The sequence below is a fragment of the Centrocercus urophasianus genome, unplaced genomic scaffold (assembly GCF_019232065.1).
Source record: "Centrocercus urophasianus isolate 14NV4802_14NV808 unplaced genomic scaffold, USGS_Curo_1.0 seq_20, whole genome shotgun sequence".
Classification (NCBI taxonomy): domain Eukaryota; kingdom Metazoa; phylum Chordata; class Aves; order Galliformes; family Phasianidae; genus Centrocercus; species Centrocercus urophasianus.
Genome location: NW_024884756.1, coordinates 11,630,084 through 11,643,422, shown reverse-complemented (window position 1 = coordinate 11,643,422; position 13,339 = coordinate 11,630,084). Strand labels below are relative to the sequence as shown.

General features: G+C 40.0%; 1 protein-coding gene across 9 annotated transcripts in view; it reads right to left on the bottom strand.

Annotated features, from left to right (window-relative positions):
• The window catches only part of PLEKHM3 (pleckstrin homology domain containing M3), a 106,306-nt gene that overhangs the window by 45,248 nt on the left and 47,719 nt on the right, over positions 1-13,339 (bottom strand). For all 9 annotated transcript variants that reach the window (XM_042822309.1, XM_042822308.1, XM_042822305.1 and 6 more), the window contains 2 exons: positions 10,127-10,272; positions 3,043-3,236 (listed from right to left, as the gene is read on the bottom strand). In XM_042822309.1, coding sequence (XP_042678243.1) covers positions 3,043-3,236; positions 10,127-10,272 — 340 coding nt within the window. The remainder of the gene's footprint in view (positions 1-3,042; positions 3,237-10,126; positions 10,273-13,339) is intronic.

Genomic DNA, 13,339 nt, shown 5'->3' with positions numbered 1-13,339 from the left:
ACTAGTTTTCTTTTTTTTTTTTTTTTTTCCCCCCTTGTAAATATAAGAAGTTCAAAATCTGGAGGAGCAATGGGTGAAAACAAACCATTATAAATAATGATGACCACAGTTTTACTGTAAGCTGTTAGCTACTTCTAGGATTTCTTCTGCTTCTTTTCCTATTTTCCTTCCCTTTTCTCTTCCAGTCTTTCTTAGTCAGTTGCTTCTTCAAAGCCCAGTCCTAAGTACCCTACCAGATGCCAAGATTCACAAAGTTCACAGAGTACCTATCTTTGCACACAAGGCATTATAAATAACATTTCTACATTTAAACCAACTGGATCCTAAGTTAACCTGGTTTATAACCATCTGGAATTCTTCATAAAAAATGACTTGTAAGCACTGTAAACAGTTTTGTCTTCCCAGAGGACATCAAGAGTTTCCAACTTCATTGCCATCTTCGTTTTGTGATCTGAGTTCAAGAGCAAGGTATAGATTTAAAGATGATGATAATGCAAATAGTATTAATAAAAGAAACCTCAGAGTGATACGTTTTTCCCTAAAAAGGCAGGCTCTATTAGTGTCTCAAAGGCAGCAAGGTGCCAATACAATTAATCAGTCTGTTTTTAGTTCTCCCTAGACAGCAATATTAACAGTTTGTTTCAGTCTGTTTATATGGGTCTGACAGGTCTCCAAGATGCTGTGTTCACTTGCTGGTGATTAATAGTCATTCACATACTAGGTGAAGACCAAGCAGAAAAATAATGTTTTCTGAGCCAGATAGATAACTGGATTTTCTCCTCCCTTCTTTCATTTCTAACTCGGAAATGGTACTATTTTTAGGAATGCTGTCTCTTCATTTTGTTTCTAAACTCCTTTTTTAAAAACCAGCCCACGTGATGAACCAAAGGTAAATTAAAATGACATATTTACTTGTCAGCTGTGCTCTGTAAAGCCATTACATTGATAGTGAGGGTCTGCAAGCTGTGATACTACACGTAGCAAATAAAGACACAGGGAGCAGTTCTTGCTTCCGGGAAAAGGACTTTTCTACCTTTCCATTTCTGCAAACATCTTTCAGGAGATCTGAAGAATCAACCGAGCACCAAAACTCACTGCAATGGAGAATTCACAATCTGAGAAGAAGCTGAACTCTAAGGTGCATTTTGTGCTTTTGAAACATTCCTTCAGTGACTTTTACAGTGCTTTTAACAAATCCCACCAAATCAGAGATGCTTTCTTTGTACAAAATCAGTGCCTTAATATTTTCACCCTATCTCTCCATCACAGAGTTTTAATTTGAGACAGTGTGAAGGAGCCCATAAATAAAAAAAAAAAGAGCATGTGCTTCATCCTCCCCTCCTACTTTCCTGGGTGTTTCATTCTGATACAGAGAACAAGCCTCCAGTAATGTCCAGCCAAAACAATCACTCAGGTACAGCCACAAAACAGGAGGTGACATATTTGCCCATGCTGCTGCTACTTCTCTTTTTTTTTTTTTCCCTAATCAGAGTTAGATGCTTATCACGATACTTCTGTGATTTTTTTTTTCCCTGTTTCTCCCCATGCCTGTCACCCCAAGAAAAGATCATGCACAGATTTCTGTGATAATTTTTGTCTGTTCTGTCTTCTCTCCATTTCTCCAGTACCTGCCACCTCTAGTTTTTGGAGGCAAGTTCCATCCCCTCAGTTCTGATTCAATTTCTTTATTAACTCTTCATTTCCTGAGATCTCTCTTCCTTATCATCTCCTTCCCTCAACTCTGGCTCTTCAAATCTCCTTCTCCTGGCTTTCCATCATCCCTGTGTCTCCAGGTCATAAACTTCTCTGTTTAGATCTTCTTTGATCTCTCTTGCTCTCTTACTTAAGTACCTTCAGCCTTTTCTGACTCCTCCTGTCCATTTTAATTAGGGCATTTTTTTCTTCACCATTAATCAGAGGACACAATTTCTTTTCTGCCACTTTTTCTTAACAGCAGTCTTCACAAACCTTCTTCTCTTTCAGTTTGATTGCAGTTGAAGAGGATAGCACAGGAAAATAATTGTAGCTGAAGAGTAAGAGAGCTCTGCATGATAATACTATAGTCTGAAATAACAGGGAAAAAAAAAAAAAGCATCCTAACTCTTAAAATGCTGTGAGCTGCCCTGTAAAATAATGGGGACTGTACAGAATACAAACACATACTGACAGTCCAGCAGGTCTGATGCAAGAACTTAGTAGTAGAGCTCTCTCCAGAAACCTGCTGTTATATTGTTCTTGATGTGATTACTCAAAGAAACAGCACAGTTGTCCACTGAATGGCAGACATCACCTCACACTTGCCTGGGAGTCTCCTCTTCCTCTCAAAGAATTCAGATCCCCACCATCCCTAAAAATTATGCTCAAAACACAGTCACTGATGGCACCTGCTTTCTTGTCCTTCAGAAGTTGATGATTTCAAAGCAGTGGCTTTCTTATTTGTAGACTTGTCTCACTCACAAATGCATAGTGATGCATTTACCACTGGGTCAGCTACATATACCTGTAACCACTTCTCACAACACAGCATAGCCATAGCTACCTCCCCGTCTCTTTAGAAAATCTAGGACAAAATGAACCTTTTTTTTTCTTTTTTTTTTCTTTTTTTTTTTTTTTTTCTCCTAGAGGTCACCACTGTGTCTTGAAGGTTTTAAGAAGATTGTTCATTTTTAGCTTGTTCCCTTCAAGGAAAGAATTCAGAACTATTAAACTGAGAAACATTTTCTGCTGTGCTGTGACTATCTATTTTCCAATAGATATTTGTGCAAAATCAAGAAGCCTGAGCAGGAGTAAAAAATGCTCACCACAACGTGTGGCCCCTGGGCTAATAGGAGTTGAGAACAACTTCAGATACTTAGACCCTATAAAACCTATTGGAACCATTTTCTTTGGCAGTAGATATCCCAGCTGCCCAGCAAAATCAGACCCAAGCACAACACCTTTTTAAATGGGTAACATCTTCAGAACTAGATTATGAGGAGGGAAAAAAAAAAAACAACACAACAAGAAAACTATACTTTTGTGTTACATGTCTGTGGTTCTTACCTTCTACGTAGATCTTCAGCCACTGCTGCTCTGCAGCTGAACAAATAGGCTCGCAGAGATTTTAACTGCTGTCTCAGGCGGACAACAGTTGCCAGAGATTCAACGTGCTTGTACAACATGGGATTTTCCTGCTGGATATCAATCAGTGGCTCCTCATACACATATTCCAGAAACTCTTTGGCTTGCTTTGATACCTGAAAAAACATGCAACCAGTTTAGACAAGCTTTCCTTGTAACTTCTTTTTAAGCAGATCTTCCCTTCTGTGTTTTGTCAGCCATTTTCTGCATCTGAAATATTATTGTTAGCAACTACAGATGAAAACAGAGCTCAGAGAGAGCCAACTGTCTCTGCTTATAGCCAATTCAAACTTCATCAAACCCATCAAAGCTGAATGCCTGAGATAATTGCTTACTTATCCAAAGTACAGCAATATTTGCAGCCACACATTTTCATTGCAGGATAATACAGCTCACTACAGGTACTTTTAGGCCTTAAAACTGTGATCATCAAGTTTCTTCCTCGTTAATATTTTTATGCTTGCTTTCCTTTGGGAAGAAGCAAGTGAGTGAGGTAAGTGCCAAATCACAACACCAGAAAAGGAAACACACACACTGCAAATCCAATCATACTGTGCTGTCCCAGGATACAGAACTCCAGAAAAAGTTCTACTGCCTTTGCTACATGCTCAGCCAGTGCAGCTAAAATAATGTAGAAAAAAACCCAAAAAACAAAAAAACACAACTCCAAAGCACAACTATAAAGTTTTTTAAATTATGGATAAATACATCTAAATGTTAGCAGTATTACCCATTTGCAATGTTTCATTTGCAAGACATTTTTTAAATGTCAGTTTCTTGAGAGTACTTTGTTCTATCTCCACCTCTAAAGAGCTACTGTGATCCTGATAAATTAATGAGAGTTTTATTCCCACTAGAAGAGATATTCCTGTTTCTGAGGTGAGAAGTGAAAAACACTCATGTCTCATTTTTGCATTTTATCACAGCTGGAAAAGAGAAGATGGGATATCTGAAATAAGCTGCAAATCACTTGAAACTGTGCTATAGAAACAGTGTGTTCCACAAATCAATTAGTCCTTGTGGATATTTAAATCAGTGCTTGCACTGTTGAATTGAGGGAGGGCTAACTATGCTATCTTCTGTGAAATTAATGAAAGGAGAAATGGCACACCGCTGCCTCTTGAGACACAGGACATCATTTCTCCACCAGTGTTGTAAGGCAGGAAGCTGGTAAAAGCAATATATGTAGGTCACTTCAAAAGTAGTGCCTCCTATTTATTTCCATGGAAACCACAATAGAAACAAAGGATCACAACAACACTACTTGACAGAGCAAATTCTCAGCTACAAAACACTATTTTTCATCACAACCATCACCATTTTTGATTCACAGCAATGAATAGGAGCCTATATGCTATCCTTGTAAATATCTGCACTAGCACAGGTGACCCACAACTTCACAGCTGCATAATGGCATCATTGCTACAAAAATGTTGCCTAGCAGTCCATCGTTCATCAAATGGAAGTCAGAAGGTAAAAACTCAAACTATATGGTGGTCAAGGCAGGACAGTCCAGCCAACACCAGCAATGTACTTCACCATCTCCGAAAAGATTTGGGGCCGGTGTTATCCTGTTGCAAGAGAAAGGTTGTCTTCTCATCTACCCTGATTCTGGAAGTTCAAGATCAGCCTGGCCATTACTGCGATGTACCAGTCAGAGTGGATGGTTTGTCCAAGTTCCAGGAAACAAAGAAGAACTGCCCTTTTCCTATCCCGAAAGACCGCGTCCATCACTTCACACACTAAGAACTGTGCCTTGAACTTTTTCTTCGATATGGAATTCACATGCACCACTCTAGGGACTGCTGTTTTGATACTGGTTCACAGTGGTAACATCATGTCTTGTCACCAGCAATTACGTAATCTAGGAGACTGTCACTTTCAGCCTCAGATTGGTTCAACAGGTCCTAAAAACTTGCGTAAGGTCTTATTTCTGTTCCTGTGTGTTTGTGGAACCTACTTGGTGCAAACTTTGCAATATTCAAATGTTTCCACCATCATTTCCAAAACACTGAAGCCAATACTCAGCTCAGTACACAGTTCCTTGTTTGTAATTTACTGATTTACAGGAATGACTTGATTGAAACGCTTCCTTTCATGGTGGGACAGATGTGCACGGCCATCTCTGCACAGTGTGGCTTGTCTTTCTGGTCCCTATCGCCACTGCTGAAATGCACTGTGTTCACATCCACTCGTTGGTCTCCATAAATGTTCAGCAAGCATTGATGAATGTCAGTGGGTACCATTTTTTCCACATGAAGGAATTCAGTGACACACCTTTGCTTCATACGCACTTCCGTGTCAAACACCATCTTGTCAGACTGCCCCTATGCTGACAAATGTCACATAGTAACAATGCGTAATGGGAAACTGGTGGGAGGGTTCAGTCTCTACAGCCATACCACCATCTATCTGTCTCTGACACTGTGGGCCAACATAATAAAATAGGAGGCATTACTTTCAGTGTAGCCCTTGCATATCCTAATAAAAGGCATCACTCTAAGGAGAACTAGTTTTAAATATAACCTTTTCACAATGCACAATAAAGTACAATAATGATGTCAAGGACAACATTACCACCAATAACTACACAGATAATAAGGTAATTTGAAATACGGTAGATTATAACCTGTCAGATTTCCCAGGTCCTGAAGCTATATCAAACAGCTGACTTTCTATTTCTATTAAGCACTCATTTCTTTTTCATCTTTTTTCCAAAACAATGCATATACAAGGAATTGTGCCATCTGAATGGAAGCACAAGAAACATGCTGTGTACAGACAACTTGGATTTTACAAATCAAGACTCTATAATTGTGTCAAATTTTCAAACATTAGCATCGTTAATGTTTTTTAGACGCAGTAACTGCGGTGTACAAAAGAGACCAAAGTTAAACAACTACTTTCTGCTTTTATAATCATTAAACGATTTGGCCGCAATACCTCAATTATCTCCTGACAACCACGGTACCTAGCGTAGAGTAAATATTATTCCGCATCCACCAATGGGAAAATTAAGCTACGTATTCAGTGATACACTAGGAGGCACATGAATGCTTGGTAGAGCAAGTAGCACCCCCCAAGCAAAGGGTGAGGGATTCAACTCAGTACTGTCTCTCTAGTCTTTGAGATTTCCTCATCCACTGGTCTTCCTGACTTAGGAATCATGGAGAGATGACTGTCCCAGTGCTACACCCATGTCTGTGAGCAGCTTCACCCTGAACAGGGGAGCTTTCCTGAGGCTGCAACTTTAAGAAAACAGAAACAAAAGCAGCACCAGATCCACAGTCACCTGTGTGACTGCAATACATATGGACTACAACACAAAATTTAAAATTACCTATTTTTCCCCTCCTCATAGAAGCTCTACTTCATATTAGTACAGAGCCGAACAAAAAGCAGCTCCTCTCCATCGCTCAACACGTAGCCCTATGCCCTTTTTATTGTACAAACCACAATCCCAGAGGACCAAATATTACTACTGTTCAGCTCTAGTGCTGCACAGCCTGAGCACAGCCTTTGAGGGGAGAAAAGCAAACCTTTCTCCTTGCTGACACAACGTACCTGCAGAGCACTGATTACAGGAAAAAACAGCTTTGCCCAGCATCAACAGCTGACAGGGATGCATTGTTTTTCTGTGCATGCCTGACACAGGCACGTCTGTAAAACATTACCGAGTATAGCAAAGTTGCAGGACACTAAAATGCAACCTTATAATGAGAATGGTCAGGCAGTCATAGTAATTCACATTGTTATTGGCCAATATACTTGTATGCATATTACCATGCTCACATTACCTCAGTTATACTGGACAGAATACACACGGACAAGCCAGTATGAATGATACAGGGCAAATAGAACAATTTTAATTTCAAGAACCACAGAAGGGTGGATATTAACATTTCCAGACTTTTCTACAGGCTGCAAATTTACTGTTCAGAACTCCATTTATCAGAAGCCAGCCTTCCTTGAGACCTTCTGGCACAGACAGTTCACTTATATGATTCTTCCTGCTATGCTTGCCTGTTTTCACAGGCTGGAACCTACCTGAAACCAAACTGCAGAACTTACTAGCATCTAAGCAGGGAAAACAGTTGGCATAAATAAAAGGAAGGCATTTTCACCAGATTACCTCTTTTTCCTTCACAAAAGCATGAAAAACACAAATAGGGAAAACTGCAGGGAGATAAGAAGAAAAAAAGTGTACCTGAGGACTGAATTGCTGCTTGGTTATGACAAGAGACACATGCCTACCCAGCAAGTCCTTTGAAAGCTTTTACTGCATCGAAGGGGATTTTTCTTATCCACGTGCTTTCAGGTATTAAGTGCATTGGTGTTTTTCAATGTGGTAAGAGAAGACAACTTAACAGATTTCTATTGCTTCTGCTTTTTTCACGTCCTGTCTTGCCAAAAGCGAGACAAGAACCATTTACAAAACTTACTTAACTGATGCAAAATAGTACTCAGCTGAGCGGGACTTCATGAAACACAGAAGAGAAACATGTCCAATTACATTATATCACCACAAAAGTCTACGTGCTAAAGTATGTGCTGCTGGTTGTTTTCCTTCGACAGGTATGACAGATACCAGAAACCTCTTTGAGAGGGAAAAAAAAGGAAAAAAAGGCACCAGGAAGGCATGGGAAAGAATGCAGTTTTTCAAATTCTTCATTCAGTTTCCTTCCATTTAGTAAAATGCTAGGCACATTTTAGTCCGCGTGCAATACAACGTCTTTGAAGACTAAAGCCCTGTTTCAGCTCTGACTATCAAATGTGGTGCATGCTTAATCCACTCACCTCCTCTGTGGGATGTGTTATTTAAGCTATTTATGTGCTATGTCCGTCGGGGAACAACAAGGCACCCACTGCAGCAGCTCTACTTTCAGACATCGCTGCACTACCTGCGAGGGCCATGGCTCTGGCTTTAGGAGATCTGTTGCTAAGATTCACTTTGGAATGTTGCCACATGGCTTTATATGGGTACAATGGCCAATTATCAGAAGTGAAATGCTGACTAATTAAGTGTTCTAATTTAAAATTGACCCCATAGGAAATTATTACTACCAAGATCACCTCAAGGAAGTGGGACAACATCTCTGCCTTTGCCAAATCAGCACATTTAATCAATACACTGCTAAGGAATCATACCGTTTCATTACCAATATTAAGCACCTTTCAGACCATACAGAAAAAAGGAACTTTGAACCTTGCTCCTGAATGGCAGAAGGAGATGTGGAGGCGAAAGTGCAGGCAATATGCGGCCCACCTCCGAAAAGCACTGTTTAGTCAACATGGGCATGGAGCAAGGACATGCTTGTAAAAGCATGTTTATGTGGAATTGAACAGAACAGGAAAAAAATCCAAGAGGTTTCCCAGAAGTAACAACAGCAATGTGTTAACTTAATCCCATACATGGACAAAGTGGAGCTGAAGAGATCCAGCTGGTGATCTCAGCTCAGTTTTGACACTGCTACTGTGGCACATAACGACCCCTTGACCTTCTCTCCCTGTTTCACTTCCCCCTAATAGTTGGAGATGCTGTCACGTTTTCCAAACTAAGGAATGGTTTTCCTTTCTTAAATTCATCTCTGAGTGTTTTGGCACAGAAACTGACAAAGTACAGACTGGCATAGAATTTGGTTGTGATCTCAAGCCACCTTACACATGTTTAGACAAAATGCAAAACAATTTCTCACTGTAAGAGTTGCAGTATGTTAGACTTTCAAAGAAAACTTAAGCTTCCAGTTCTATTTTATTTCTCTCCTCAGCTGCTCACACTTAAACCATAGGAAACAGAGCACAGAGCATAATTTTCACCCCTCAAGCTTAGAAACCTAACCAGTTTATTTTCTTGGCAGTATCACTGACACATTGATATAAGTTCTCCTTACCTTACCATCTACCTGTTCCATATGAAGGCTCCTTATAATGCCCTAAGCCTAGCAAGTTTAGTCTTTGGCAAAGGCATAAAAAAATATTCTTAAATATTTATTCCTGGCTTCCAGGAAAGGGAGGGTTTGGGTTTTCTTGTTTCCACATATCAGAGCTTTGTAGCTCTGAGAAATCTTGCAATTTGTGGTTCAAGACTATCATTTTCCTGATGGCAGGCTCCGGCTACCTTTTAATAATCTTCACTTCTGTCAAATTTTCCTCCTCAAGAGAGCTGCTTTTCCTCTAATAGGGCATTTACCGGTTATTTTTTTCCTTTTCAAATAGCCCATAATAATAATATTCGCAGACACAAAACATCAAACAGCCTCTCCTAACAGTGGCTGCTAGGTTTGAAGTTCTAGTATAATCTGGTTTCCTTATGAGTTCATTGTTGTTTCAGCACATGCCCTCTGTTACTGCAAAACAACACAGCTAATATGTTTGGCATAATACTTGGAGGCATGTAATCAGTTCCGACTATACAGTAACCAACCACTAAGGCAGCAGCAACAGCAGATCACTGAAGTTTTAGAAAAGCAGCTTGTGTGGCAAGTAAACAACAGTAGAATTTTCTCTTCATGTTATTTTCAAGTGCCCAGCCCAAAAAAGTGCTACAGCAATGTCCTGGCATTCTGGAAATGTTTGTGCCATGAGATGAGACATACTGGGCTTCTACAAATATCATCTTCAGGTTAAGCCTGTTTCCAGCAAGATTTTGACAGTTTTAGTATCCATCACTAAGCATTACCAACCTGTAGCCTCAATCAGTCATTCTGACTCTCCTTGTCTCTTGAACAACTAGATGAGCAATGATGGAAAAGACACTATCAAGAAGAGGAGAACAGCTGCTCCTCTGGAGAAGCTGCATAGGTCTGGCTGAGGAAACTGTGATGAACATATCTGTCATCTTGAGAGTACATGGACTTGTCAGGCTAGGGTCTTCTGGCAAGTGAGTCAAAGCAGATATTATCAGCAGATAATGCCTTTAACCCTCAACATGTAGTAAAATGTCTGTGTTCAGATAGAAACAGCAATTCAGTTCACTCACTAGTAAATCAACTTACAGGGAGATTACCTTGTACTTGGAAGTATCCCAGTTATGAACCAGCCTTGCAGGAATGAGGAAGCTGTCATCCACATGGCAGGTACAGCAGTAATACCAGCCACTGTAACTACACACCTTGGCTTTGCCATTGGACAAGCCTATGGAGCGCTGACAGCCTGAAGGAGAGAGGAAAAGACTGGGTTTGTACAGTATGCCAGAGGTGCAGATTCAGGACACAGTAAGGAAAGTAATTATTCCTTCTTCTGAGGTCATTTAAACAAAAAATACACAAAACCAACCGACCTCCACATTAACAGCAAACAAACAAGAACTCCACAATCACCATCTTTTTCCTTAGAAACAGTGAAATAAGTATATCCTTTGTCAAGTGCTGAAAAAAACTTTCACTAACTTGAGTGTGTAGAATATAGTTCAGAGAGCAAAGAGTACTTAGCTTCTCAAGAAACAAAGGCAGAAGAGCAACTTTGAGATAGTAGGCATATAAATGACAGTGTCATAAACAACAAAGAATCACTGCCCAATAAGTCATATTTCTCAGTGTCATATCTCCACAGTTCTCGAACACCTCCAGAGACAGTGTCTCCACCACCTCTTCAGTCCAATAACTCACCACTCTGAGAAGTTTTTCTTAATACCCAACCTGAACCTCCCATAGTGCAACTTAAAGCCACTACCTCTCATTCTATCACTGTTGAGAGAAGAGCCCAACCCCCTCCTCTGTAAAAGAAACAATACTACCCATCTTCTGCTCAGGAGCAAGATGAAGAACTATACAAAAGATAGCATTTCTTCCTCCTTCCAAAGCTAAATAGATGCAAGTCCTCAGTGCGTACGTTTGTGTCAGCAGTATCTCAGTAGAGTATCTCAAGTACCAGCATGGTAAAAAGAAGTGGTGAAAGGTCTAAATCTTTCTCCTTCTCTAAGTTGCCTCTAGATACTTCTTTTATCATGAAAAAGCACAGAAGCATGAATCTTGATACCCCAATGGACTCCAGCAGTAGCATTCATTACAGACAGCAATCCCCTCACATTGGGTGAAACAAGCCGCTAAATAACACATAGGTTTTTTATAGCTCAATTTGTTTGGACCAGGTGATGCAGTCCAAGCAGTACAACTACAACTGAACGAGACTGATGCCTCCCAGCTAAATACCATCAAAACTTCTATAAATGTTCCCCATTAGCCAACATTTACTTTCTAGGGAATGAGGATGGGATAGTACACACTAATTTCATTCCCTGCCGCTCCACAAGCTGCTGGTTTGTCTTAGCAATCTAGCTCCCATTAGTTAGGCTGAAGGCAACTATATGCTAAACTCTAATTTCTTAGATTTGAATTGTCACCATCCGAAGCTAAAATATCCACAGATGAGAAGGCACTATTTAGACATTCTTTCCTGCCATCTCCTGGAGCCAGAAACTTATTCCAGTCTATGAACACCTTCCTGGAGAGATGAATGACAAAGCACAGAAGTACATTCTCCTCCTGCTCTCAGAGGACTACATCCAGCCCAGAACTGAAGGGCTCTGCAGTAAAAAGGGTCTTGGTACACAAACTCTGAAACTTCAGGGTTTGCTTTCTTCAGGAAGGGTGGCTTTATAAAAAGAAGTTTCTATCCATGCAGCCAATTCTCCTTTTTTCCAGTACTTCTCTGCACCCGTGCTTGTTTCCTTGTTTCTCAGAAACAAATTTTTACATGGAGTATTTCCCTATCTTCCTCATACCCTCAAGTCAACCATATTCTGCAAAGCTACACAACAATTGTACTTGGATTTTTTTTTTTTTTAAATGAGAATGCAGCACTGACACCCACCTCACATTTTCCCTGAGCTTACAATCTTTGCTGCTGGAAAATCACCATCCTTACCATTCTTATCTGTTGTGATTCATAATGATGGCTATTTCTACAATCCTTTCAAATCAAGTTATCAAAGCACTGATTTTCTTTGATGTTATGCAGTTCAAAGTGATGTAGAGTGTGTGACAAACATATTTCTATAGCATAGACCATTTATGCTACTTTGTTTTTTTAAGATGGGGAAAAAAAACAGCAAGAGGAAGAGGAAAAAAAAAAAAAAAAAGGAGGAGAAAAGAACAGCAGAGGGCTTAATGCTTTTGGAAATTCTGCACCTAGCCATGCAGGTACATAAATTTGTCATCACGTTTACCAAAAACAAAGCTAGTACAGATTCCTGGGCTTAAACTCTTCGGTATCCCTCTCCACAAGATAGTAGGATGTAGCCAACCATCCCACAGATTGGAAACACAACTCAGCGAACAGGTTTACCTGAAGAGAAGGAACCTTTTACATTTGCAGAAAAAAAAAAAAAACTTGCCTACAAAAAGAGAAAACAGCTTCCCCACACTGGGGGGAAAAGCAGCACTATTTTCACCAATTCCCTTTCAACTATTCCTAGCGCCCATACAGAACAGCATCCATGAAACTTCTGTACAAAGGTCTTGCAAATCCTGAGAATAAGAATACTCCAACTTTTATTATTATCCCCAAAATCATTCCTACCTAAAGGATGTTACAGAGCAAGCTACAAATGGGAGAAGCATGGCTTCATACGCTGTCAGCAAAGTGAGGTAAGGAATGATCCTGAACCTTTCACCACCGAAAATATGACAAAGCTACACTAGAATCAAGCAGAGAAAAGAGGGGTTCAAAAAAAATAGCAGCAAGGAAGTGCTGCTGGGCACAGATGAATCTCTCTTAATAATACCTCTGTGAGCAGAGTAGAAGCATCAACACGAAGAAGCTCATCTCCAAATGCTAAGACTTCAGGAGGAAAGAATTACAAGGAGAAAAGGTAAAAGAAAACAGTTATCACAAATCTCTGTTCTCGACATAAGGCGGTGGTGAGTGGTACAGCATGAAGGACAAATTCAAGACACTACAGTATACCTCCCATTCTGCAAAGTGTAGAAAACACTTCTGCCACACTTAGGGTGTCATAAAGCTCTTACAGTCGTGGCAGATACACACAGCTATTCTTCATCCTTTATTCCTGTTCTTCAACCATTTAGCAAGAAATGCTGGAGCAAGCAACAGTGGGAAACAAGGAAAGAGGAAGACCAAACTCGAAATAAGCACATAACAGTTTTCTTTATTCAATAAAGTTATTTACTCGGTACAGAAAAAAGCAACTCCCTCGTGATTGTGTACCATAATTAAATCTGTGACAGATTAGCTTAGAAGCTAATTTATTTAGAAATAA